Genomic DNA, 25501 nt, shown 5'->3' on the forward strand with positions numbered 1-25501 from the left:
CAAACAAACGAGGATTAAAAATGAAAATGTCCCAAATTCCAAAACGCGGCGTTTAAAAGCGGACTAAGTTGAAATGGCGCACAAATTCCAGGGAAAAATGAAAAATACAAAAGAAATAGAAATAGGGCTCAATTAGATGGAAGTGAAAAAAAGAGGGACCAATAACAAAAATTACCCCTTTAGGACAAAAATGCGTGGACCCTACCTGCGGGTCGGGTCAACGTGCGGACCTTTAGCTTTCAAAACGGTGCCGTTTTTTTTATTTATAAAAACTAATTTTTAACCTTAAAAATCATTTTTACCGAAACCAAAAATTTAAAAATGGGGGCAAGCCATTTTCCTTGCTAGGTATTCGGTCATGTGCCGATTGACCACCGCCGCACCACCACTATATCTGGTGGTCGGCCATGTGCGAAGAGGGTCCTTAACTCTGCTTAAACCATGCTCGAAGGCTTAACCATTTTTTAGCATTAGAAAAATAAAAAAGAGGAGACCCAACCCTTTTTAGATTCGATTTCGGAGGAGACGAGGCTCCAACAATGAACCCACAGGTGAGTCCCTTCCATCTTTTTGTTTTTTACATGCAAAGGAAACAAAATGAAAAACTAAGGAAAAGAAAAGAAATCGAAAGAAACAAAATTGAAATCTCAGATCACCTTCAGTTCTTTGAGTGATTTGTATTCGTATGTATGCGTAAAAAATGTGAAAAAAAGTCCCCGTACACTCTTTACAATCGGCTTTATATAGCCGAAATAAAAAATAAAATTTACAAATTTCTCATTTTCTGCTCTATTTGTTACTGTTATTTTTTTACTGTTTGTTATCCTCACTGTTATTTGCTGTCAATCTGTGTTGCCGTTATTCTATTTCGCAGGTATGTGCGGCGTGGAGAAGCCGTTCGTGGGCAGCGGCGTAAGGCCCCTTGCTAGGGTTCTCAGCAGTCGAAATTGCTTGGGTCGCCTAGGCTTGTTTTGCGTATTGGGCCATTGGGTCCGGGTCTTGTATTTTGTTAGGGTAGTCTCAATTCGAGTTTGGGTTAAAATTGGGCTTAAGGGGTTTATTTAGTAATTTGGGTTATAAGTATAAATGTGATTTGGGCTAGTATGTAAATGGACTGGACTAATTTATTTAATTTTATAATTTTTGGTTTTTTTGTTTTTTTTATATGGACCCGGAAAAAATTTGGGCCTTACATAGTTGGTACATGAATTTGTATTCTGTCAATTAGGTTGATACTTTTGTGATAATACTATTAGTTTATATTGACGTAGCATTGTTAGCCAATCCGGTGGTGTCATGTGACAACATAAATAAAAATAGAAAATCTTTAAAAATATATAAATTAATAAAAAAGTGTAACTTTTTTTCACATCAAGAATAAACTGGACAAATATTTGTCCAAATGTGCTTTTAGTACTTTTATGTTTTTATAAAATATTAGTTTTTAAGTTATTATTTTGAAATATATATAAATTATAAATATATATTAAAAACCTATAATATTTTAAATATATAATTATAATGTATAATATAAAAATTTATAAAAAAATTTAAAACTCATAAAAAATATAAATATATAAAAATAACTAAAAATTTATAAATGTATATATAAATATGTGAAAGAACTAAAAAGCACCTTTAGAATGAATCTGAATAAATGGTTGTTTACACTTCTTGATGTAAAATTTTTTTATGCCTTTATTGATTTATATATATTATTTTTTAAAAATTATATATATTTTTAATTTCGAAGTAATAATTGTAGGGCCCAATTTAGCCTAGAGCCCATAAACCAAAAACCAAATAAGAACAAAACCCTAAAACCTCAACCCAAACCATAAATACTCATTTACAACGCAGCCCAATTAGCCTACGAACCTAAAACATTTCAGCAAGGGAAACCCTAACAGCCCCTTTGCGCAGTTTCAACAAACAGCGTGCCCCCTCACGCACCAGGCACCACCATCCCGTGACGTGCGTTGATCCACCACGCCACGTCAGAGACGTGTTCAATCACGCACCTGCAAACAAACACAAAAAAAGGGACTTTTTTTCGGTTTTTTACGAATACAGTAACAGATATACACACCAAAAATCAATAGAAAAGATTTTAGGGCAAAAGAAATCCAAAAGGTGATTTTAGATTCAACTGTCCTTGATTTTACGTTTTCTTTTGATTCTATTTCTTTTATTTTTTCCATTTGAATTTTAAAACATTTGAAAATAGAAAAAGGGAAAGATTTATCTTACGAATAGGCTGTGGAGTTCCGTTTGCTTCGCTGAAGTCGGAGCTTTGAGGGGGTTTTATAGTCAAGAATGTCGGCCCTCGAAACTTGAATCTGCTGGACGTCGTTTAGGGTGGCAGGTCGGCATTCAAAGAGAGGGATTAAAGTCGGCTAAGAAGAAAAATTAAGAGAGAAATAAAAAGGGGCTAGGGTTTCTTTTAAAAAAATGGCAGGATGCCATTCAATTGTTTTTTTTTTAGTTTTTTAAATGGCAAACAAAACGGCGCCGTTTGGGAGGGATGGGATCCGCGCTTTTGTGCTTTGAAGGGGAAATTTATACGGCTGGTCATCCCCTTTTGCTCCGACTTTCGATTTGACCCAGTTTGAATTTCATTTGTTTTTTAAAAATTGCCCCTGGATTTTGCACGTAGATTCAATGTGGTCCGCGTTGAAACGTCGCGTTTGGAGGGCTTGGGATATTTTCCCTATCAGTCATTCCCCTTTACACGCGCGTCTACTTTGATCCCAGTTCATGATTTGTTATTTCTTTGCATTTTATAATTTGCACCCCATGTTTCGTTTTGATTATAATTAAATCCCAAGCCTTTTACAACTCAAATTACTTTTAGTTTTTTTTTTGTTTTTTAAATATTTTATTTACTTATTGTATTATTCTCATTGTTATTATTTTGTTTTTTGTTTATTATTTTACATCTGTACATACTTTTCAATATTGGATTGCTAATTAATATTATCATTGTTATTATTATTCTTACTATTATATATTATTGTTATTATTCTTACTATTATATGTTATTATTATCGTTACTATTATTTATTAACATCATTATTATTACTATTATTTTTCACTATTATTATTTTACTATTATTTTTATATACTATAGTCGTTCATTAATATTACTATTATTTTTCGTTATTCTTATTGTTTTTTTTTAAAAAAACCTTTCATATAATGTAGTTTTAAAATTATGTATGATATTTAATTAGATCACCTTTATCTATTACTATATACACAAAATTTATATTAGCTTTATCTACGTACATTATAAATCTCATGTTGTTTTATATTTGATTTTCTTAATAATTTACTTATATACAATTTATTTCTTTTAAAGATCCTATTTTACCATATTTTTTTAAACATTCTCATCAATTATTATTTTCTATATATTATTTTTATTTTCATTCATTTTATAACCACCCGCATTTCGAAAATTCTCTCAATATAAGGAAATATTTCGTGTTTGGGAGTCCGAGAAATCGTGCCCTAACGTGCTGGGTTTCAATTTTTCGTTCAACCGAATAACTGAATATCCTTTTGAAATTTCACTCATCTTTTCTTAAGTTAAAAAACAAGGCAATGTTTCGTGTTTGGAAATTCGAGGAATCGTGCCCTAACGTGTTGGGTTTCGATTTATGGTTGGACCAAATAACCTAATACCCTTTTAAAATTTCGTTGCGTGTTTTGGAAATCATGAGATGATCTCAGTTTTGAGGGCTTGAAATATCGTGTCCTAACGTGCTGGATATGGTATTTTATTCCTTCAGAATGAGTGAATCTTAAAATCCAGCTCGCGTTGTTCTCACATTTTTAAAGGGATCGTTTTTTAAGAGCTATTCTAAATTTTCAACATTAGGACATTAATTAATCGATTAGGTACCAATTTTGGGCGTTGCGGGGGTGCTAATCCTTCCTCGTACATAACCGACTCCCGAACCTGTTTTCTTGAATTACGTAGGCCAAAATCGATGTTTTAATAAAATAAAATGTTTTACAAGGTGATCCGATCACACCTCGAAAAAAGATCGGTGGCGACTCCATTTTTGTTTTTAAGTCGAATCTCATTTTTTAAATAAAAAATGGTATTGACAGCTTGGCGACTCCACTAGGGACAAATAAGAGAGTTAAGCCGTAAAATTGATTGTTTTCTGTCCTTTTGTTGAAAATTTAAAATTTGGTTTTTAACATATCATTCTTTTATTGCATTTCATGGGTTTTATGGTTTTGGTCATTTTATTCGTGTTTTGCATTTTGAGTTTTTTATGTCTCCTCGCATTATCTTACATGACCATTGTGGTCGCACCTTTTTCAGTGGGAGTGAGAAACTATGCCTTCGTGAGGCTTTCACCTCCGCATGGGCTAGTGGACTGCTTCCGGGATACATCTGTACCTATGTCTTTGTGAGGTTTTCACCTCCGCATGGTCATAGGGAAATTTATTCCCCTGAACTGAACTCAATCCACATGAGCCTGTAATGGGTGAGGGTTGAGGAATCTGCTGGTTTAGGTACCCCTTTCTTAGAAACGAGCCACATATAGTGAACTCTAGAAGCCAGCCTTAGATAGAGCTATGTTGAACCGTAGCGATTATCCAGATAGGTGTTTGATTGTTTTTTATTTGCTTTGTTTTTTATTTTTCGATACTAACTTGCTGTGTTTTGTTGTGGTTATGTTTGCATGTCATTTCATATTAAAGAGGTGTCGATTTCTGTTCGGTTACTAAATTATAAAGTTGGTTATGGAAAGCGAATTCCTTGATAAAGTAGAGGATAATACGGCTGCCCGTATGTGGTCAGAGAAGATGCAACTTGAGAAAGGGGATAGCCTAGCAGCGGGCTATATATCGAAGCTTTGTAACTTCACTCGCATCAATGTGACCCAAAACAAGTTCTAGGAATTGAGGGATATATGGGCCCGTTGGGATGACGAGACTAAGCAGCTGTTCTATCAGAATTATGGTGACTTACCCTACCTGCTCGATATCAAGGTGGACAAGTACTTGTTCTGGGAAATGGCTCAGTTTTGGAACCCGGCATATAGTTGTTTCACCTTTGGGAAGGTGGATTTGGTGCCTACTGTGGAGTAGTATACAACTTTGCTTCGTTTTCCAAAGGTTCAAGTCAACAAAATTTCTTCCAAGCTGCTAATACCCCAGTTTTTATAAAGAAATTAATGAGTATCACCGGGATGAGTGAACAGTGGATTACAGCCCGAATTCAGCAAAAGGGTGATGGTAAGTACATTACTTGGGTGAGTTTGGGGGACTTGATCGTAGCACATCCAGATACAAAGAGGAAAATTGACATCTTCGTCTTGAGCATCTATGGTTTGGTAATTTTCCCAAAAGCTTTAAGGCATATAGATGAAGCAGTTGCCGACTTTTTTAATCGACTTGACAAATGGGTCACACTAGTATCGACAATTCTAGCCAAGACATTCAAATCTTTGGGTGCATGTCGGAGGGCAGGTGAAGGTAGATTTATAGGGTGCGCGCAGTTATTGCTAGCATGGATCCACAGTCATTTTTGGAAGGTGGATAAGGTTTTCTTATCGGGTTTTTTCTGAGAATTACTCCCCATTAAAGGAGATAACAGCCACGCCCAGGAAATATGACATATCAGAAGAGAATTGGATTGCGCTCCTCCGAAACCCACAAGAGGAGGACGTTGAGTGGAGAGCTCCTTGGTTGGTTCCTGATGAGATCCCCTATCGGTGTGAGAGTTTTGATTGGGTACCTTTGCCTGGAATTTGGGGAGCTGGTTGATATGCCCCTTTGCTCGTTTTAAGATAGTATAGATCAAGACAGTTTATACCGATGACACATGCACTAGCCTAGAGTGAGTTCTCATATAGGGAAAACAATTATAAAAAGAAAGTTCGAGAGCTTTCTGATGCTTGGAAACAGACACGCCGAATGAAGGGATTGGCTGTAGGTTCAATGACGACTCCGGAATACAATAGATAGTTGAATAAAAGGGTCAATGATAACATCTTTGGGCTGAGTTTAGAGGGAGTTCGGTCGATGGAAGAATACTTGCAAGTAATCCCTTCCGAGCTAGAAATCATCAAACAAGACTTCAAAAAGAGAAATTCAGAGTTAGGGAAGAAGATAGAGCAATTGGAGGAGGAAAAGTTGCATTTGAGGTTAGACGCCGATGTCTAGAAACTCAAGCCGAGAATTTAATAAATGGAAAGAGAAAGGTTGAGGATGACTTGGATAGTTTGAAGACTGATTGTAAGAAGTTGCAGATGTCGATGAGAACTGCTAGATTGGGAAAGACATCAGAGCAGTGGCGACAAGAAGTTCAAGATGAAAAAGCTAGAGCTAATCAGTGGCAGAAGAGGTTCCATGATTCTCGAGCACGTGAAAATACCTTAAAGAAAAGCTTGGTTGAAGGCCAAGATGAGAAGGAGATGTGAGTAGATCGGGTAGCGGAGCTAAAGAGGCACTGCATCAGTACCGTGGTCGTAACTCCGACATTAAATTAAGAGCCAGCCTGAGCAGGATCGAGGATTTGAAAGGGAAGGTAGAAGAACTCGAGTCTGCATTATAGAACTGTGAACTTCGAATCGAATTCCTTGAGTTGAATAATGAGCAGTGAAAGGAACAGCTCCGTCGATCGCAGGACCAGGTCAGGGATGGAGATTATATCATGGGCGAAGCCGTGGCTCAGATTCGAGAAGTGGCCGATCATCTACAAACCTTAGCGGTTCAGACTGATGTGCTAAGTGTGAAGTATGAGTTAGAGTCAGATCGGGGTAGTGAGCTGGCTTGCCTTCTTAAGAAAGTTAAAACTTTGAGCATTAGGGCAAAGTCGTATATATGATCTATTTTATGTAAAGGATTTTACTTTCTAATAAAGTTTTTTGAATAGAATTGAATCAAAATCGACGTCTCTTTAGTCTTGCATTCATCTCATACATTTGCATTACATCGCATCATGTGTATTAAACTTCATAAAAGAACCCTAATTAATTAGAAATCGTGTGTCATACCCCGAAAATTTTTACAGTAAAATATTATCCGTGATATAGTAAAATAAGGAAATAAAGTGACAAAAAGGGAAATTTTGAGTTATGTCAATATTGGGAAGTATTTTATGATATATTAATTCAAGAAAGGACTAAATTGCAAAGATGAGAAAAGTCTTGTTGCACAAGAGTAAATACTCAAAATTTAAGGGGTTGAAATGTAAATATAAAAAAGTTGAAGGACTAATGATGCAAATATTTTAAGGGTGGAATGATCTAGAAACCAAGAAAAATTGATGAATTAGGACCAAATTGAATAGGTGAAAAATTATGAGAGACTAAATCATAATTTTACCAAATTAAGTAATGACTTAAGGATGGAATTCTAAAATATCATGAAGGGCAAAATGGTCAATTAGTAAGAGAGAGAATTCTAGAATGTAATGATTATGTTGATGATATTTTAAATTAATAAATTAGATAAATATTATTTTATTAATATTTTTATGAGATATTTATTATTATATTATTATTTATTTAGTATAAAAGGAAGAAAAGGTGAAGAATTATCATCACCTTTCCTTTCCCATGCAAGCCATCGTAAGAGAAGAAGAAGAAAAGAAGTTTTCTTTCTTTACAATTTAGTTCTTCCACCAAAAATTTATTATTTTCACCTAAAAATTGAAAGAATTTCCATAGCCATCAAGAGAGAAAGATAGCAAGGAGATGATGGGGAGTAAGAATATCAAGTTGGATTCAAGAAATAGAAGTTGGAGGAGAGAGAAAAATCAAGTTAAAGATTGAAGTCAATAAGAAAAAGGTAAAAACATCAAGATTTCAATATATTTTTAAGTTTAATATTATTGAAAAAGCATGGAATTGATGTTGATTTAGAGTTTTCTTATATATGGTCTTATGTTCTTGTCATGTTAGTGAAGAGAAAATAAGAGAAAGTGATGAGAAATAGCGTAGAAAAAGAAAATAAGGGTGTTATAAACATGATAATTAATATCTTGCACTAAAATAGTTCTGGACAGCAGCAGTAGTCTAAATTTGAAAAATCACCAAAAATTTTAGAAATCGAATTATAGGATGAATAAAATATGAAATTAAATATTATTTATTCTAGTTTCTTATAGAAGAAATTATGTAATCAATGGAATTTTAAATCATTAGATATAATAAATTTTGCGAGACAAGGTCAGAATGATTTCGGGTTCCCCTGTTCTGCCTTTGAAAAATCATAAAAAATTGGAAAAAAATAATTATGGGCTTAAATTTATATTTTTAGAATCTTGAATGAGTCTAGTTTCAAGAGAAATAAACAAGAACATCATTATAATTCTTTACAAGGAGATAATTAATTTTTAGTGAAGAAGGGTCACAGCTGTCAGACAGCAGAATAGGGGTAATTTTAAAGAATAAACTGTACTTATTTATTAAACCAAAAATTATGAAAATTTTATGGTAAGAATATATATGAGTCTAATTTCATGGAAAATTAGTAGATATTAATTTTGAGTTCTAGAGCTCCAGATATAAATAATTTAGTGACTATGACACAGATGGACAACTTGAATATTCATAAAAGTAAATAATAAAGATTATAGATAATGTTACTTACAAGTGTGTTATATACATTAAGGATGTGGAATGGAGAGGAAGAGGAGGAAAATATATATGAATATTCAGCTAGTATGGCTAATTTGCATGTTTTAGGCTTAAGGACTAAATTGAATAAAAGAAAAACTTCAGGAGGCAATTTTGTAAAAATGTCAAAATGAGCAAATTGAAGGGAATGAATTGTTTTATTATCTAAATTAATAAATTGAATGAAATTTTCAATTTAAGATCGGGTGAAAATTGGGAAAATGGTAAATTACCAAAATGTCCCTGAATCTTGATATTTCTGCAATTTCGCTAGGTAAGTTCGTATAACTTGAATTATATTCTTAAATGCTTGAAATGTATGTTTTTGATATGAATATTATTTGAATGTTCATTGTATGAAAATTGATGAAACATTAACATATTTGATAAAAAGGGGAAGATATCTCGGTTGAATGAAAGGAAAATTTGATGGATCTCTGAGAAGGAATTGACGGTAAAAAGGATCTAGCCCCAACGGGTGATCCTATCCTAGTATAACCCTCTCGAAGAATACGTGTAAATAGATTTAGCCCGGACGGGTAATTCGAATTAGGGTCTGAATTTAGCCTGGACTGGTAATTCAGATCCAAGTTTATTAGAGTAATTGTCGTTGCAGGGGATTTAGCCGGGATTGGTAATCCAAACAATACTCTATGAGCTTATATTACAGGGGATTTAGCCTGGACTGGTAATCCCACTGTAAGGATGAGGTTCGCGGGAGTGCTCTCTGATATGAAATGTGTAAGACCATGGTTGAAAGATACCATGGCAACGTGATATGAAATGAATAAGACCATGGTTGAAAGATACCATGGCAACATAACGGGAAATGAATAAGACCATGGTTGAAAGATACCATGGTAGCGTGACATGAAATGAATAAGACCATGGTTGAAAGATACCATGGCAACATGACAGAAAATGAGTAAGACCATAGTTGAAAGTAAGACCATAGTTGAAAGACACTATGGCATCATGTCAAAGATAAATAAGACCGTGGATGGGAGACGCAATGACATCTATTGAACAATTGATATTCAGGTAATATGTATCAGATGACGAATGGTTATATGAAATGGTTGTGTGAATTGTTTACAAGAACTGGTCATATGGAAATATATGTACAAAATAGTTGTATGAAATAATGATGAAGATAGATAAACGAAATAAGAATTAAATACACGGAATATAATTTATGTTAAGTTTGATATAAACTTTAACGGAATAAATATACATAAAATATATGGAAATAATGGAGCATGAAATATTGATATAATGAAATGATTGATATATACTTATGAAGAACGGTAAGAGAATGATATGTTTCATGACATGTACATATATGACTATCTTTGATATGTTGATACAAGGAAATTATGTAAGTAAAGACAATTATTAAACTCAAGTGTGACATGTCGAGAAAATAAGTATATCAATGTTGAATTTATATAAATATGTGCAAGTATACTAACAATGATGTTGTTTGACGCTTAGACAAGCGTCAAACTATTGATTGAATGGTAATATTTTTAATTATAAGAAGCATTGAAATGGTAAGTACTTAGATGAAAATAAAATTTAAATTGCGAAATTTTTTTTATGATCCCGATTTAATTCCGATTGGTTTTTAATGTATGTTTGGGGCTTCGAGGGCCCAATAGAGAGACGTTATGATTATTTTCAAAATATGAATAATAAATGACTCAGAATTATCTGAAAATGTTCAGTAAACTCCGGTAATGCCTCGTACCTATTCTGGCAATGGATACGGGTAGGGGGTGTTACATCGTGTTATAGTTATCCTGGAACATCACTACTACACACGGAGAAAAACTAAAGTTATGGATCAAAAGTTGGAAAAACTGGAACAAATGCAGAAAGAGATGCAAGAGCGGCTGCAAGCACAGATGCAAGAGCAACTAGCCAAGATTCAACAAGATATGAAAGATCAGATGCTAGAATCGCAGAAGAACATGATGAATCAGCTAACTCAGTTACTGCTCGGAGGGCCAGGAAAAAGGGAAGAGCCCTATGGTCAACCCTGGGGATATCAATGAGGACCTTGTCTACCCACCGGGTTTTGCCCCAGCAAATACCCTAATGTGGCCCAACGCATATCCACCTAGGGTGTCTGTCAATATCTGTCCACAGCATCAAGCCAGTATCTCGGCATTAATGCACTTCCCGATAGGTTCAGGCACCGGAGACAATCTGACAAATCCTGGTGTCCTTAATCTGGATAACATGGCAGAAGTAGAAAGGGCAAAAGGAGAATTTCCAAAGTAGCTGGAAGACCGATACAAATGGCTGGAAGAGAAGTTCAAGGCACGGAAAATGCTGATTATCAGTGTGGTATGGATGCTAAAGAGTTGAGTTTGGTTTCGAATCTATTGCTCCCTCCAAAGTTTAAAATGCTGGAGCTTGAGAAATACAATGGAACCAGCTACCCTGAGGCCCACATCATGATGTTTTGTCAGAGGATGACTAGTAATGTCAACAATTATCAGTTATTAGTTCACTACTTCTAGGATAGTTTAACTGGGGTTGCGACCAAATGGTACAATTAGCTGAATCGCACCCAAATCAAATCATGGAGGGACTTAACATAAGCCTTCATGAAGCAGTATAGTCATGTAACAGAAATAGCACTTGACAGGATCACATTACAGAATATGGGGAAAAGGTCGAGTGAAAGTTTCAGGCAATATGCCCAGAGGTAGAGGGAAGTTGCTACACAAGTACAACCACTACTGCTGAAAAAAGAAACAACTATGCTCTTCATTAATACTTTGAAAACACCTTTCATTAATCACAAGCTGGGCAGCGTAACTAAAAGTTTCACGGACATAGTGATGTCTGGTGAAATGATAGAGAATGCAATAAGGTGCGGGAAGATAGAGGCTATGCAATAAGGTGCGGGAAGATAGAGGCTGGGGAAAGCACCAGGAAGTCAGCCCCGAAGAAGAGAGAAAATGAAGTCAGTAATGTGAACATGGGTTATGTAAAACCAGTCACGGTTAATCAATCGAGAATGATGGCTACGGGCCAACAAGCTTCGCCAAGACAGAAGCCCAATACCAAACAAAGCACGGAGAAGCTTCAGTTTATTCCCATTCCAATAACGTGTCAAGAGTTGTACAATAGCCTATTTGATGCGCACGTTGTAGCCCTTTTCTACTTAAAACTGTTGCAACCTCCATATCCCAAATGGTACGATGTAATTACTCGATGTGAATACCATGTGGGAACAGTGAGACACTCGATAGAGAACTACCTCTTTTTCAAAAGGTTAGTCGAAAGGCTTGTCAATATGGGCGTTGTGAAGTTCGACGAGGCACCTGGTGTAGGAAATCTGTTACCCAATCATACTAATAATAAGGTGAACGCAATAATCGACAATGCGGGAAAAAGAATCAAGTTGAGTGTTACAGAAGTAAGAACCCTGTTGAAAGAGGTCTGGAGAAGAATGGTGGAAAGATGTCTAATACAAGACGTGGGGAGCAAACCTCGAGAAGCGAAGAACTATTGTGAGTTCCACGATGATGAGAACTATGAGATTCAGAGATACAGTGAATTCAGGGCCCTGATGCAGGGTCTAATGGACAATAATGAGCTAGAGTTCTTTAAGTTCGTTGAAGGAGAGGACGTGCGCACCGCAGGAGGAGAGTCAGTAGAGAAGGTCGCTGAGGTCAATCAGCCGATGGTGATCATCTCACAACCAAGAATCAACGAAGCCGGAGCAAAAATTACACTGAAAGTTGTAATTCAGAAAACCGCAGCTTTTCCTTATAAGGATAGCAAAAGGGTACCTTGAAATTATAACTGTAATGTGACATATTTGAGAAAGGAAAGTCTGGTTAGCATGCCAAATACGAAAATTAAGCCCAACAAAGGGAAGTCCCTGATGATTCAACAAGGGGAAGAAAGGTCAGAGCCATTGGTTAATGAACCGGTAACTGATAATAAAGCCAAAGATTTTTAAAATTCCTCAAACATAGTGAGTATAGTGTTGTAGAGCTGCACAAGCAACCGACACACACATCAGTTTTGACTTTACTTTTAAACTCGCCGATACACCGTAACGCGCTGATAAAGGTTTTGAATGAAACCTTTGTCGCTGAAGACATTTCGGTGAACAAGCTAGACCGTATTGTCAGCAACATAAGTATCGATAACTTCATTTTATTAAGCGACAATGAGATACCACCAGGGGGCATAGGGTCCTCCAAGGCTCTGCACATCACTACCCGGTGCAAAGGGTATACACTACCGGGGGTATTATTTGACAATGGGTCGGCACTGAATGTCTTGGCCTTGTCCACATTGAACAAGATACCTATAGATAGCTCTCATATGAAGACATGCCAGAACATAGTGAGAGTATTTGATGGCACCGAAAGGAAAGTAATGGGAAGGATTGAGATTTCCATTTTGATCAGACCCAATACGTACGAGGTAGACTTCCTCGTGATGGATATCAAGCCCTCTTATAATTGTTTATTGGTGAGGCCCTAGATTCACTCAGTAGGAGCAGTACCATCATCATTGCACCAAAAGTTGAAGTTGGTGACGGAGGGTCGGCTGATAACCCTAAATGCAGAGGAGGACATTATCGTATTCGTTACTAGTGATGCGCCATACATAGAGAATCTGAGGCAATAAAGTGTTCCTTTCGGTCGTTAGAGTTCGTGAATGCAAACTTTCGTCATCGAATGAGACAAGGTCCGAATGCCAAAAATATCAGAAGCCATGATGATGAGCCTACGACTGATGGTAAGAAAAGGAGCATTGACTCGAAGGGGACTCAAAAAATACCTCTATGGACAGGTCGAAGTGCCGGGCTTGGCTGACACGCGGGATCGTTTTGGCTTGGAGCATAATCTAAACGCCAAACAGAAGAAGAAAGAGCTAGAAAGAAAGCAGGAGAGACGAAGGGCACGATTGAGTGGGGCTGAGGTCAAATGGGAATTAATGACTTTTCTCTATATATCCAATACATTTGTATTAAGGGGAATACTCCATCTTGAATTGAAGACGACAAGTGAAGGAATAGCTGAAGATATGATAGAAAATTTGAGCATCAACGCCATTTCTGAGGAGAGAAAGATGGAAGGAAACGTATTGGGCATTCACCCCTACGTGCTAGGAAGTGTTCTGAACAACTAAACTGCGGAGGAAATTCTTGTATTTTTTAGAGCTAATATAGAGTAATGTTCAAAACACACTTATTGTTTTAAGCTTAGAAACAATAAGAATTTTTTGTGAAAAAGCTAATGTTCAAACATCTTTATTTTCAATAAGAAATGCATTTTTGAGTCTCATGCCGGGCGAATATTCTTTTGTTCTCTCATTTCATTCATAACCATGTCATACAAATAAGCCACTCTTAGATTCATTCTTTGGATATTCTTTCATGCCTACAATAAGTCTCCAGATATCAATGATACGAGCGACGCTGCTACGGACCCAGAGTCCCCTTTTGAGTGAGATAGGTGCTTAGAGGAATCTCAGGATTTTGAAGATGATCAAGACTGTAGGTTATCTCTAGATTTGTTAAGAATGGTAGAATAGAAAGAGAAACAGATTCTTCCTCATAAAGAGACAATTGAGAATATGACTTTGGAGGATGGGAAAGAGGTGAAAATTGGAACTTGCATAACCGAGGAAACAAGGCAAGACCTCATTAAACTATTGCAGTAGTTCAAAGATGTCTTTGCATGGTCGTATCAAGACATGCCTGGTTTAAGTGCTAATAGTGCAGTACACCGTGTCCCTATAAAGGAGGAATACAAGCCAGTTCAACAGAAGCTCCGAAGAATGAGACCCGATGTTGCAGTAAAAATAAGAGAAGAGATCAAGAAGAAATTTGATGCAGGTTTCTTATAAGTGGCGAATTACTCGGAATGGGTAGCCAATTTCGTCCCCGTCCCTAAGAAAGATGGAAAAGTGCGGATGTATGTAGATTATAGAGACCTAAACAAGGCCAGCCCAAAGGACAACTTCCCGCTGCCTTATATCGACACTCTGGTGGATAATACGGCAGGTTACTCACTGTTCTTTATCATGGATGGCTTTTCTGGATACAATCAGATAAAGATGCATCCTATAGACATGAAAAAGACCACCTTCATAACCTTGTGAGGAATATTCTGTTATAGGGTAATGCCATTCGGGTTAAAAAATGCGGGATCAACGTATCAAAGAGCCATGGTAACCTTGTTTCACAACATGATGTACAAGGAAATTGAGGTTTACGTTAATGATATGATCGCAAAATCTCGAACTGAAAAAGAGCACATACAGGTTTTGAGGAAATTGTTCTTAAGGCTGAGAAAATTCCAGCTAAAGCTCAATCCAACAAAATGTACATTCGAGGCTAGATCAGAAAAGCTACTCGGTTTCATTGTCAGTGAAAAAAGAATCGAGGTCGACCCTGACAAAGTCAAGGCTATACAACAATTGCCTCTGCCACGCACTCAGAAGGAAGTTCGAGGTTTTCTGGGAAGACTAAATTATATCGCTCGGTTTATTTCGCAACTAACTGAGAAATGTGACCCCATATTTCATCTTCTCAAGAAACACAACCTAGGTTTGTGGGATGATGAGTGCCAGGAGACCTTTAACAGGGTTAAACAATATTTGTCAAATCCCCCAGTATTAACGCCACCTAGTCCAGGTAGACCATTGATACTATATTTGACAGTATTTGATAATTCAATGGGATGTATGCTTGGCAAACACTACGAGACAGGAAGAAAAGAAAATGCGATATACTACCTCAGCAAGAAATTCACTGAGTGCGAGATGAGATACTCGCCAATTGATAAACTATGTTGTGCTTTGGTTTAGACAAATCGGAGATTGAGGCAGTACATGTTGTATTACACGACTTGGCTAATCTCGAAATTAGACCCTCTTAAGTACATGATAGATTCAGCCGATCTGAATGGAAGGATGGCCCGATGGTAAATCCTACTCTTCGAATTCGACATAATCTATGTGAACCAGAAGGCTGTGAAGGGGAGCGCAATAGCAGACTTTCTAGCCAGTAGAGCTTTAGAAGATTACGAGCCTTTAAACTTTGACTTCCCTAATGAAGATCTGATGTATGTGGCAACTACCAAAGAAGACATTCCAGAAGATCTTATTTGGAAATTAAATTTTGATGGAGCATCGAACGCCGTTGGTAATGGAATTGGGACAGTCCTGATATCCCTAAGCGGAGATTATTATCCATTCACTTGCAAATTAGATTTTGATTGCACGAATAATATGACAGAGTATGAAGCATGTATCATGGGAATCCCTGCAGCCATAGAGCGTGACATTCAGGTGTCGGAGGTATATAGGGATTCCGTACTAGTGATCTACTAGCTCAAGGGTGAATAGGAAACAAGAGACCCAAAGTTGGTCAACTATCGAGAGCTAGTTCGGATTTAATCAAGGTGTTTGATGATGTCATTTTTCGTTACCTCCAACGAGATGAAAATCAGATGACTGATGCATTAGTTACACTAGCCTTTATGGTCAGAGTAAATAAACGAGAGGATATGAAGCTGATCCAGATGAGTATCTGTGAGGCTCCAGCTCATTGTTACAATATCGACAAAGAAGAGGAGGGAGATAATTATCCTTGGTATCATGACATTCTGTGATATGTGAAGAATCGTTAATACCCTGATCAAGAAACTGACAATGATAAGAAAACGTTGAGGAGGCTGGCTAGTGACTATGTCTTAGACGGAGAGATCCTGTATAAAAGGAGAAAATATCATGTGCTGTTAAGATGTGTTGACGCTGTTGAAGCCAAGGAAATTCTGGAGGAAGTCCACGAAGGTGTCTGCGGGACGCATGCTAATGGGTTCACAATGGCCAGACAAATCATAAGATTCGAGTATTACTGGTTCACGATGGAAGGAGATTGCATCAGTTACGCCAAGAAATGCCATAAGTATCAAATTTATAGAGACAAGATCCACGTGCTTCCTTCCCCTCTTCATGTTATTACTTCTCCGTGGCCTTTCTCAATGTGGGGCATGGATGTCATTAGGCCGATTTCGCCAGGGCTTCTAATGGATATCGATTAATTTTTCTGGTTATTGATTACTTCACCAAATGGGTAGAGGCTACTTCATACACTAACTTCACAAAGTTGGTAGTCAGGAAATTCTTGAAGAAGGAAATCATATGTCGATATGGCATGCCGGAAAGGATCGTATCTGACAACGCGTTAAATTGAAATAACAGCGTGATAGTGGAGGTTTACAGTCAGTTCAAAATTAAGCACCACAGCTCATCACCATATCGCCCGAAAATGAATAGGGCAGTTGAGACAGCTAATAAAAATATCAAGAAGATCGCAGGGAAAATGACTGTGACCTAAAAGGATTGGCATGAAAAGTTACCCTTTACTCTCTTAGCCTATCGAACAACTGTTAAAACCTCTACCGGGCAACACCTTACTCATTGGTTTATGAGATGAAGGCAGTCTTGCCCATCGAAGTCGAAATACCCTCTCTTCGGGTTTTATCAAAGTTGAGGCTGGACGAAGCAGAATGGATCCAGTCTCGGTATGATCAGCTGAACTTGATTGAGGAAAAGAGGTTAAAGGCTATCCGTCATGGTCAAATATACCAGAAGCGAATAATGCGAGCTTACAACAAAAAGGTTCACCCTATAGTATTCCACGAGGGGGACTTGGTATTGAAACATATTCTCCCTGTACAAAAGATTTCAGGGGGAAATGGATGCTAAACTAGGAAGGACCCTATGTGGTAAAGAAGGTTTTTTTCGGGGGAGCGCTGATATTAGCAGAAATGGACGGTACAAACCTTCCCAGCCCAATAAATTCGGATTTGGTCAATAAGTACTTCACCTGAAAAAGGAGAGGCTAAAGCGAAAACTCGCAAAGGGCTCTTTGAAAAAAAAAAGAAAAAGGGAGAGGCCGAGGTGAAAACCCGCAAAGGGCGCCTCGAGACCAAAGGGGTTTTGAATTGAAAACCTAGAAAAGGCAATTCAAATTTCAATATGTGATAGTCTGCTATGCTTGAATTAACAAACAGGAAATATGATATGTCTTGGGGCATCAACAAAGTACTCAAGATCTCCTAGGCATGTGTTAAGCTCAAAGTGGTCCTCGGAGAGTCCGTACAGAGAAACTCAGACTGCGATATTTGGGGGCACCTATTTGTTTTCCCCATCACCTATTCTTGTATCCCGATAATTTTTGCTCTTTTTGATTTATTCGTTCTTTTCAGATTTTGTTCCTAATAAATTTCAGTTTTATCCATTTTTATGAAAATTTTCAAGCATTTCATATTGAAATAATGATTAATAAACGAATAACACTTTCGTAAAAGGAGTTCTGCATATTACTCTGGAAGCTTTTAAAAATATGCAAGAACTTGAAGTAGGACAATTAATTAGAACTCACCAAGCCTAAGGATTGAAAATACTTGAAAATTCTAGATTTTCTATCAGTTGAACAAGAAGACATATATCAGTGATATAAGCTAGACAAGCAGAAAGAAATAATAGCTCAAACGTAAAAAAGGACATTCTTATGACATTCTACATTCATACGTATATCATTCATAGCACATCTACCTAGGAACATTTGACCCATTCCGGTCATAGCATCCTAGTCATCATCATTAGGCATAAACATAGGCTTATGAAATCAATTCTACAGGTATGTCCCCTAGAGGATGATGTAGCAAGTTTGATTGAAGCAATAAATCTCCACTAGCCTTAATCCCCTAAGCAGTAGGGCAACAGGCTGGGAATTACAGATCTTATCTCCCTAAGCAGTAGTGGAGTATATCGAAGACGGTGAGCCTTAACCCCCTAAGTAGTAGGGCAATAGGCTGAAGATTACAGATCTTATCTCCCTAAGTAGTAATGGAGCAGATCGAAGACGATGAGCCTTAACCCCCTAAGCAGTAGGGCAACAGGCTGAAGATTACAGATATTATCTCCCTAAGCAGTAGTAGAGCAGATCGAAGACGGTGAGCCTTAACCCCTTAAGTAGTAGGGCAACAGGCTGGAAATTATAGATCTTATCTCCCTAATCAATAGTGGAATAGATCGAAGACGGTGAGCCTTAATCCCCTAAATAGTAGGGCAACAGGCTGGAAATTACAGATCTTATCCCCCTAAGTAGTAGTGGAACAGATCGAAGACAGTGAGCCTTAACCCCCTAAGTAGTAGGGTAACAGACTGAATATTATAGATCTTATCTCCCTAAGCAGTAGTGGAGTAGATCGAAGACAGTGAGCCTTAACCCCCTAACCAATAGGGCAACAGGCTGAAGATTACAGATCTTATCTCCCTAATCAGTAATGGAGCAGATCGAAGACAGTGAGCTTTGACCCCCTAAGCAATAGGGCAACAGGCTGGAAATTACAGATCTTATCTCTCTAAGCAGTAGTGGAGCAGATCGAAGACAATAAGCTTTATCCTCCTAAGCAGTAGGGAAACAAGTTGAAAATGACAGACCACCTTATCTCCTTAAGCAGTAGTGGAGCAGATCGCAGACGGTGAGCCTTATCCTCCTAAGCAATAGGGAAACAGGCTGAAGAATACAAATCATGTCTCCCTAAGTAGTAGCGGAGCAAATTGAAACAAAAATCCCTATACTCCTGAAGATACAGTGGGTTAAGGCGAGGCTACCTAAGAAAGGAAGCATCAAGAGGTCAAGAGTCAATAAGACCGAGCAAAATTGGCCCTTTTAAAATCTTTGTTCCATTCTCGTTACACTACAATGAGCAAAGTGGGGCAGCTGTAGGGCCCAATTTAGCCCGGAGCCCATAAACCAAAAACCAAATAAGAACAAAACCTTAAAACCTCAACCTAAACCCTAAATACCCATTTACAATGTGGCCCAATTGGCCCACGAACCTAAAACATTTCAGCAAGAGAAACCTAACATCCCCTTTGCGTCATTTCAGCAAACAGCGTGCCCCCTCGAGTACCAAGCACCACCATCCCGAGACATGCGCTGCTCTACCACGCCACATCAGAGACGTGCTCGATCACGCACCTGCAAACAAACACAAAAGAAAGGACAGCAGCAAAAAGTTATTTTTCCCCCCTTTTAGTTCGACTATAAAACTAAAGAGGATCGAATGTAAAAAGGGACTTTTTTTCGATTTTTTACGAATACAGTAACAGATATACACACCAAAAATCAATAGAAAAGATCTTAGTGCAAAAGAAATCCAAAAGGTGATTTTAGATTCAACTGTCCTTGATTTTATGTTTTCTTTTGATTCTATTTCCTTTATTTTTTCTATTTGAATTTTAAAACATTTGAAAATAGAAAAAGGGAAAGATTTATCTTACGAATAGGCTGTGGAGTTCCGTTTGCTTTGCTGAAGTCGGAGCTTTGAGGGGGTTTTATAGCCAAGAATGTCGTCCCTCGAAACTTGAATCTGCTGGATGCCGTTTAGGATGGCGGATCGGCGTTCAAAGAGAGGGATTAAAGTCGGCTAAGAGGAAAAATTAAGAGAGAAATAAAAAGGGGCTAGGGTTTCTTTTAAAAAAAATGGAAGAATGCCATTCAATTGTTTTTTTTTAGTTTTTTAAATGGCAAACAAAACGGCGCCGTTTGGGAGGGATGGGATCTGTGCTTTTGTGCTTTGAAGGGGAAATTTATGCGGCTGGTCATTCCCTTTTGCGCCGACTTTCGATTTGACCCAGTTTGAATTTCATTTGTTTTTTAAAAATTGCCTCTAAATTTTGCACGTAGACTCAATGTGGTCCGCGTTGAAACGTCGCATTTGGAGGGCTTGGGATATTTTCCCTATCAGTCCTTCCCCTTTACACGCGCGTCTACTTTGATCCCAGTTCATGATTTGTTATTTCTTTGCATTTTATAATTTGCATCCCATGTTTCGTTTTGATTATAATTAAATCCCAAGCCTTTTACAACTCTAATTACTTTCAGTTTTTTTTTTAAATATTTTATTTACTTATTGTATTATTCTCATTATTATTATTTTGTTTTTTGTTTATTATTTTACATATGTACATGCTTTTCAATATTGGATTGCTAATTAATATTATCATTGTTATTATTATTCTTACCATTATATATTATTGTTATTATTCTTACTATTATATGTTATTATTATCGTTACTATTTTTATTACTATTATTTATATACATTATTATTACTATTATTTTTCACTATTATTATTTTACTATTATTTTTATATACTATAGTGGTTCATTAATATTACTATTATTTTTCGTTATTCTTATTGATTTTTTTAAAAAAACCTTTCATATGATATTTAATTAGATCACCTTTATCTATTATTATATACACAAAATTTATATTAGCTTTATCTACGTACATTATAAATCCCATGTTGTTGCATATTTGTATTTTCTTAATAATTTACTTATATACAATTTATTTCTTTTAAAGATCCTATTTTACCATATTTTTTTAAACACTCTCATCAATTATTATTTTTTATATATTATTTTTATTTTCATTCATTTTATAACCACCCGCATTTCGAAAACCCTCTCAACATAAGGAAATATTTCGTGTTTGGGAGTCCGAGAAATCGTGCCCTAACATGCTGGGTTTCAATTTTTCGTTCAACCGAATAACTGAATATCCTTTTGAAATTTCATTCATGTTTTCTTAAGTTAAAAAACAAGGCAATGTTTCATATTTAGAAATTCGAGGAATTGTGCCCTAACTGCTGGGTTTCGTTTTGTGGTTGGACCAAATAACCGAATACCCTTTTAAAATTTCATTGCGTGTTTTGGAAATCATGAGATGATCTCAGTTTTTGGGGGCTTGAAATTTCATGTCCTAACGTGCTGGATGTGGTATTTTATTCCTTCAGAATGAGTGAATCTGAAAATTCAGCTCGCGTTGTTCTCACATTTTTAAAGGGATCGTTTTTAAGAATTATTCCAAATTTTCAACATTAGGATATTAATTAATCGATTAGGTACCAATTTTGGGCGTTGCGAGGTTGCTAATCCTTCCTCGTACGTAACCGACTCCCGAACTTGTTTTCTTGAATTACGTAGGCCAAAGTCGATATTTTAATAAAATAAAATGTTTTACAAGGTGATCCGATCATACCTCAAAAAAAGATCGGTGGCGACTCCATTTTTGTGTTTAAGTCGACTCCCGTTTTTCAAATAAAAAATGGTATTGACAATAATAATATAAGTACCTTGATATTTTTTTAAAAAATATAAAATATAAAATTACTAAAAACACATTTGAATTTGTCCAGATTCATTCTTCATTTGAAAATATATATTATTTTATATATATATAGAGAGAGAGAGAGAGAGAGAGAGAGAGAGATTTTATATTTTTTAAATTTATGTTTGCACGTGGCATACTGAAATGTTATCATGTGGCACCATCGGATTGGCTAACAGTGCTACATCAGTACAAACTAACAATGTTAATATAGGACAAACCACATTAGCGAACAAATATAAATATAAATATTTATATTAAATAAAAAATAATATAAACAAATGTTTAGATTTATGTAAAAACACCAAATCTGAAAAACAATTAAATAAAGAAGATCTTGAAAAACCAGAAATCAAATAAGGAAATCGAGTTTTACTAAATGTTGAAGCCTGTTTTCACAGTTTCCTTAAGACAAATTCGGCCGCTCTTCTGTTACTTAGAGAAACATTAGTCGTCTGTCTCTCAGGATACAATAACAAAATGATCGCGGTAGTAATACCTCTGCAGTATTCTTTTATTTTTTAGCCCTATATTAATATTAACTAGATTATGTATTTTTTTTCTCAGCAAATATTATACAGAGTATATCGATTTGATTTTATTCATTTCCAAAATTATTTCATATTGAATGCCTATAAAAACCTAAAGAATACTTTTAATATAAGACTAAATTAAACACAATCTAACTTTTAATATAGGGAACTCCACATTGCTTTTACATTCACAATGCCTACTCTATCTACATTTTTCCTTAAAAGTCATTAACTTCCAACTTTTGGAGTTGCCTCCTATTCTTATTCCTCTTCTTCCAAATCAAGTTAAATTTAATTTAATAAATAAAGTTAAAAATTCATATATTTCTTTTATAAAATATTTGATAAATTTTATTCCAACTATTTATTTACTTATTTGAAACCTAGTATTACAAGTGCAATTGAACTTATAATTAAAATACACTCCAACTTAAATCACAATAAATTATTTTTATAATACATAATTAGATTGATAATTGAAATATATTGTACTTAAATCAAAATATTTAATTCCAAATAAAAATAAATGTTCACAAAATCACAATCTTCCAATTAAGCAAAACCCCATTTCCAGTTCTTCATTTGAACAATCAAAATTCATGTGTCATGACAATTTAATTTTCAAAGGAAAAAAAAGAAGAACTTGTCAACATTATTGTTCTTTGATTTGATTGTTTCGGGGGTATATACTGTACTTTGACTTGATAATAAAAGACAGATCAATTCAATTGGGCGTCCTAAGTTAGGGTCTAATTCATGACTGAATAAATCAATTATTGAGATGTGAATCAATCATTGTTATTTAATCAATTATCTTTTAACAGTTTTAGATGAATTACTAATGCTAATTAATAATAATTAAAGAGAAAAACAGATTAATCGATTCTTTTTATAGTAGTTAGAAATTTCGTTTGACATTTAAACTAAAAAAAAATTAGTCTTTTATTTAAATTTTTTTAATTTATCGTATGTTAATTTTGTTAACACGATATGTAGACGGATTATCACATCAATGATTAATTAAATTTTTAAAATTTATAAAATTATTTAAAAAATTTTAAAAATATATATATAAGAAATATTTTTAAAATTAATTAATTACAGTTCATTTTAAGGTTGTTTAACAAAAAATACAAATTCAAAAGTTAAAATAAGCACCCCTCTCATTTTATTTTTTTATTATTTGTGTTTTGTGAAATAAACCTTTTTAAATATTATTTGCATAATTATTTTCTCCTTCTTCTTATTTATTTATGTTTTGTGAAATAAATCTTTTTAAATATTATTTGGTCAAATTTACATTCAAATTCGAGGCGCAAGTACAATAAGTTGTAAGAATTGATGGGTGTGATTATATCAATATTAATACACTGGATCCCATCAAAATTTTACGGTTAAGCGTGCTTAAATGTCCTCGTGTTGCACATCTCTCGTTTTATTTCTTTTACTTATGTTTTGCAAAATAATTTTTTTATAAAATTAAAAAACCATGCGGAATTTTATTTTTTTTCCCTTTATAAAATTAACATTATTGGAAATCTTCTACATTAACAATAAAAAAAACATTTTGTTGCACACTTAATTTTCTATATTCAATCAAGACAGTAGGAGGAAACATCAAAGAAAGTCACTATAACTCAACAAATTAATAAATTAATATATTTGTTTCATTAAAGTAAAAAAAAGGCCCTTTAAACCTACCACAGTTCACAATAAATAAATAAAATCAAGTAAATGCCAAGTCAGCTTTGGACCCACCTAACCCTGTTCTAAGAAAATACTAAAAATGTCTCAGTCAATACATGCGACGTTCCTTTTCTAATCTTTCATATAAAAATTAATTTAAAAAGAAATAAAATATATTTTAAAAAATTAAAATATCACATAAATTCTCCATAAATTTAAAATTTAGTTCATGTAATTTTTTAAAAATTTAATTCTTTTATTTTTTAAACTAAATTAAAAAATAAAAATTAATAAATTAAATTTTAAAATCTAAACAACTTTTTTCTTTGATTTTCGACATTGATCTTCAAATTGACTTGGATTTAAGGTTCATCAATGAGTACTAATCCACCTACTGATTATCAAATCGTTGCTTGAAACTCGCTAGTCAAACTTTTTTCAAAAACTAAACTTAACAGCTTAGTGACTTAAATAAAAACTTTCTAATACTTTAGCGACTATTTTGTAATTTTTTGAATTAAAGTGATCAAAAGGTAAATTTACTAATAATTTAATAGATTTTAAATAGAAACAAAATTACTAGTAAGATATGTAAGTAGAAACAATTTTAGTGTAAAAATTATTAAAAATAAAATAATTTATAGACTTTTGCAATATTTAAAGTAATAAAACATCTTATAATATGAAATATAATATAGAAATTATATGAATTACAAAAATAATAAAAATTTATACAATTCTAAACTACACATAATTCTCAAATTTCTAAGAGTTATTATCATACAAAAAATTGTATAAGTATAACACACAATAGAAAATAACAAAAACGCAACTCTCCGGCGGCGCCGCCCTCTATTTTACGTCAGTTTTCATTTACCGTAGCCGTGAGCCAGGGGCAAAAGACTGGGTAAATTAACTAAAATGCCGTGTTTTTTAAAAATATTTAACAGATTAAGCTATTTTTTTAATTTATCGGAATATGTCGATTTTGGAAAGAAAATGAGAAAATGTGTTTAACTAAATGTGCTTTTAACTTTGGTTCGATGATTAAATGTTAATGTTTTTATATTTGAATCCCGAGCTCAATTTTTCTCCTACTCACATTTGTATTTTTTTATTTCATTTTACTTCAAACTTTTTTAAATTTTTAATTATATTTTTTAACATATTAGTTTCTTTGTTAGATGATTGGATAATTATAATTACATCTTTGAGTTTTAGGTTCGACTTTCCTACTTATATTTCTATTTTTTTCATGTTGCTTCATTTTTTTATTTTTAATTAATATTTTTAACATATTAACTCCTTTTATTAGATAATTAGATAATTGCGATTACATCTTAAGTCTCATATTCCATTATTTTCATAAACATATTAATGTATTTTTATTTCAT

General features: G+C 34.8%; 1 protein-coding gene and 2 long non-coding RNA genes across 3 annotated transcripts; 2 read left to right on the top strand and 1 right to left on the bottom strand.

Moving 5' to 3' along the window:
- The first annotated feature begins 21 nt into the window (after positions 1-21).
- On the top strand, positions 22-1151 carry LOC121230727 (uncharacterized). The gene is made up of 2 exons (XR_005928863.1): positions 22-551; positions 875-1151. It is a non-coding gene; the product is annotated as an uncharacterized lncRNA (long non-coding RNA).
- Positions 1152-1617: 466 nt separating this feature from the next.
- LOC121230726 (uncharacterized) lies at positions 1618-2973 on the bottom strand. The gene is made up of 2 exons (XR_005928862.1): positions 2251-2973; positions 1618-2021 (listed from the first exon to the last, which is right to left on the bottom strand). It is a non-coding gene; the product is annotated as an uncharacterized lncRNA (long non-coding RNA).
- An 11882-nt stretch (positions 2974-14855) lies between these two features.
- Positions 14856-16735, top strand: LOC121230547 (uncharacterized). Its single transcript, XM_041115453.1, has 4 exons — positions 14856-15350; positions 15657-15989; positions 16094-16284; positions 16366-16735. Exons 1-4 carry the CDS (start codon positions 14856-14858, stop codon positions 16733-16735), a joined length of 1389 nt encoding a protein of 462 aa, XP_040971387.1.
- The last annotated feature ends 8766 nt before the right edge of the window (positions 16736-25501 follow it).

This window comes from Gossypium hirsutum, chromosome A06, assembly GCF_007990345.1.
Source record: "Gossypium hirsutum isolate 1008001.06 chromosome A06, Gossypium_hirsutum_v2.1, whole genome shotgun sequence".
Classification (NCBI taxonomy): domain Eukaryota; kingdom Viridiplantae; phylum Streptophyta; class Magnoliopsida; order Malvales; family Malvaceae; genus Gossypium; species Gossypium hirsutum.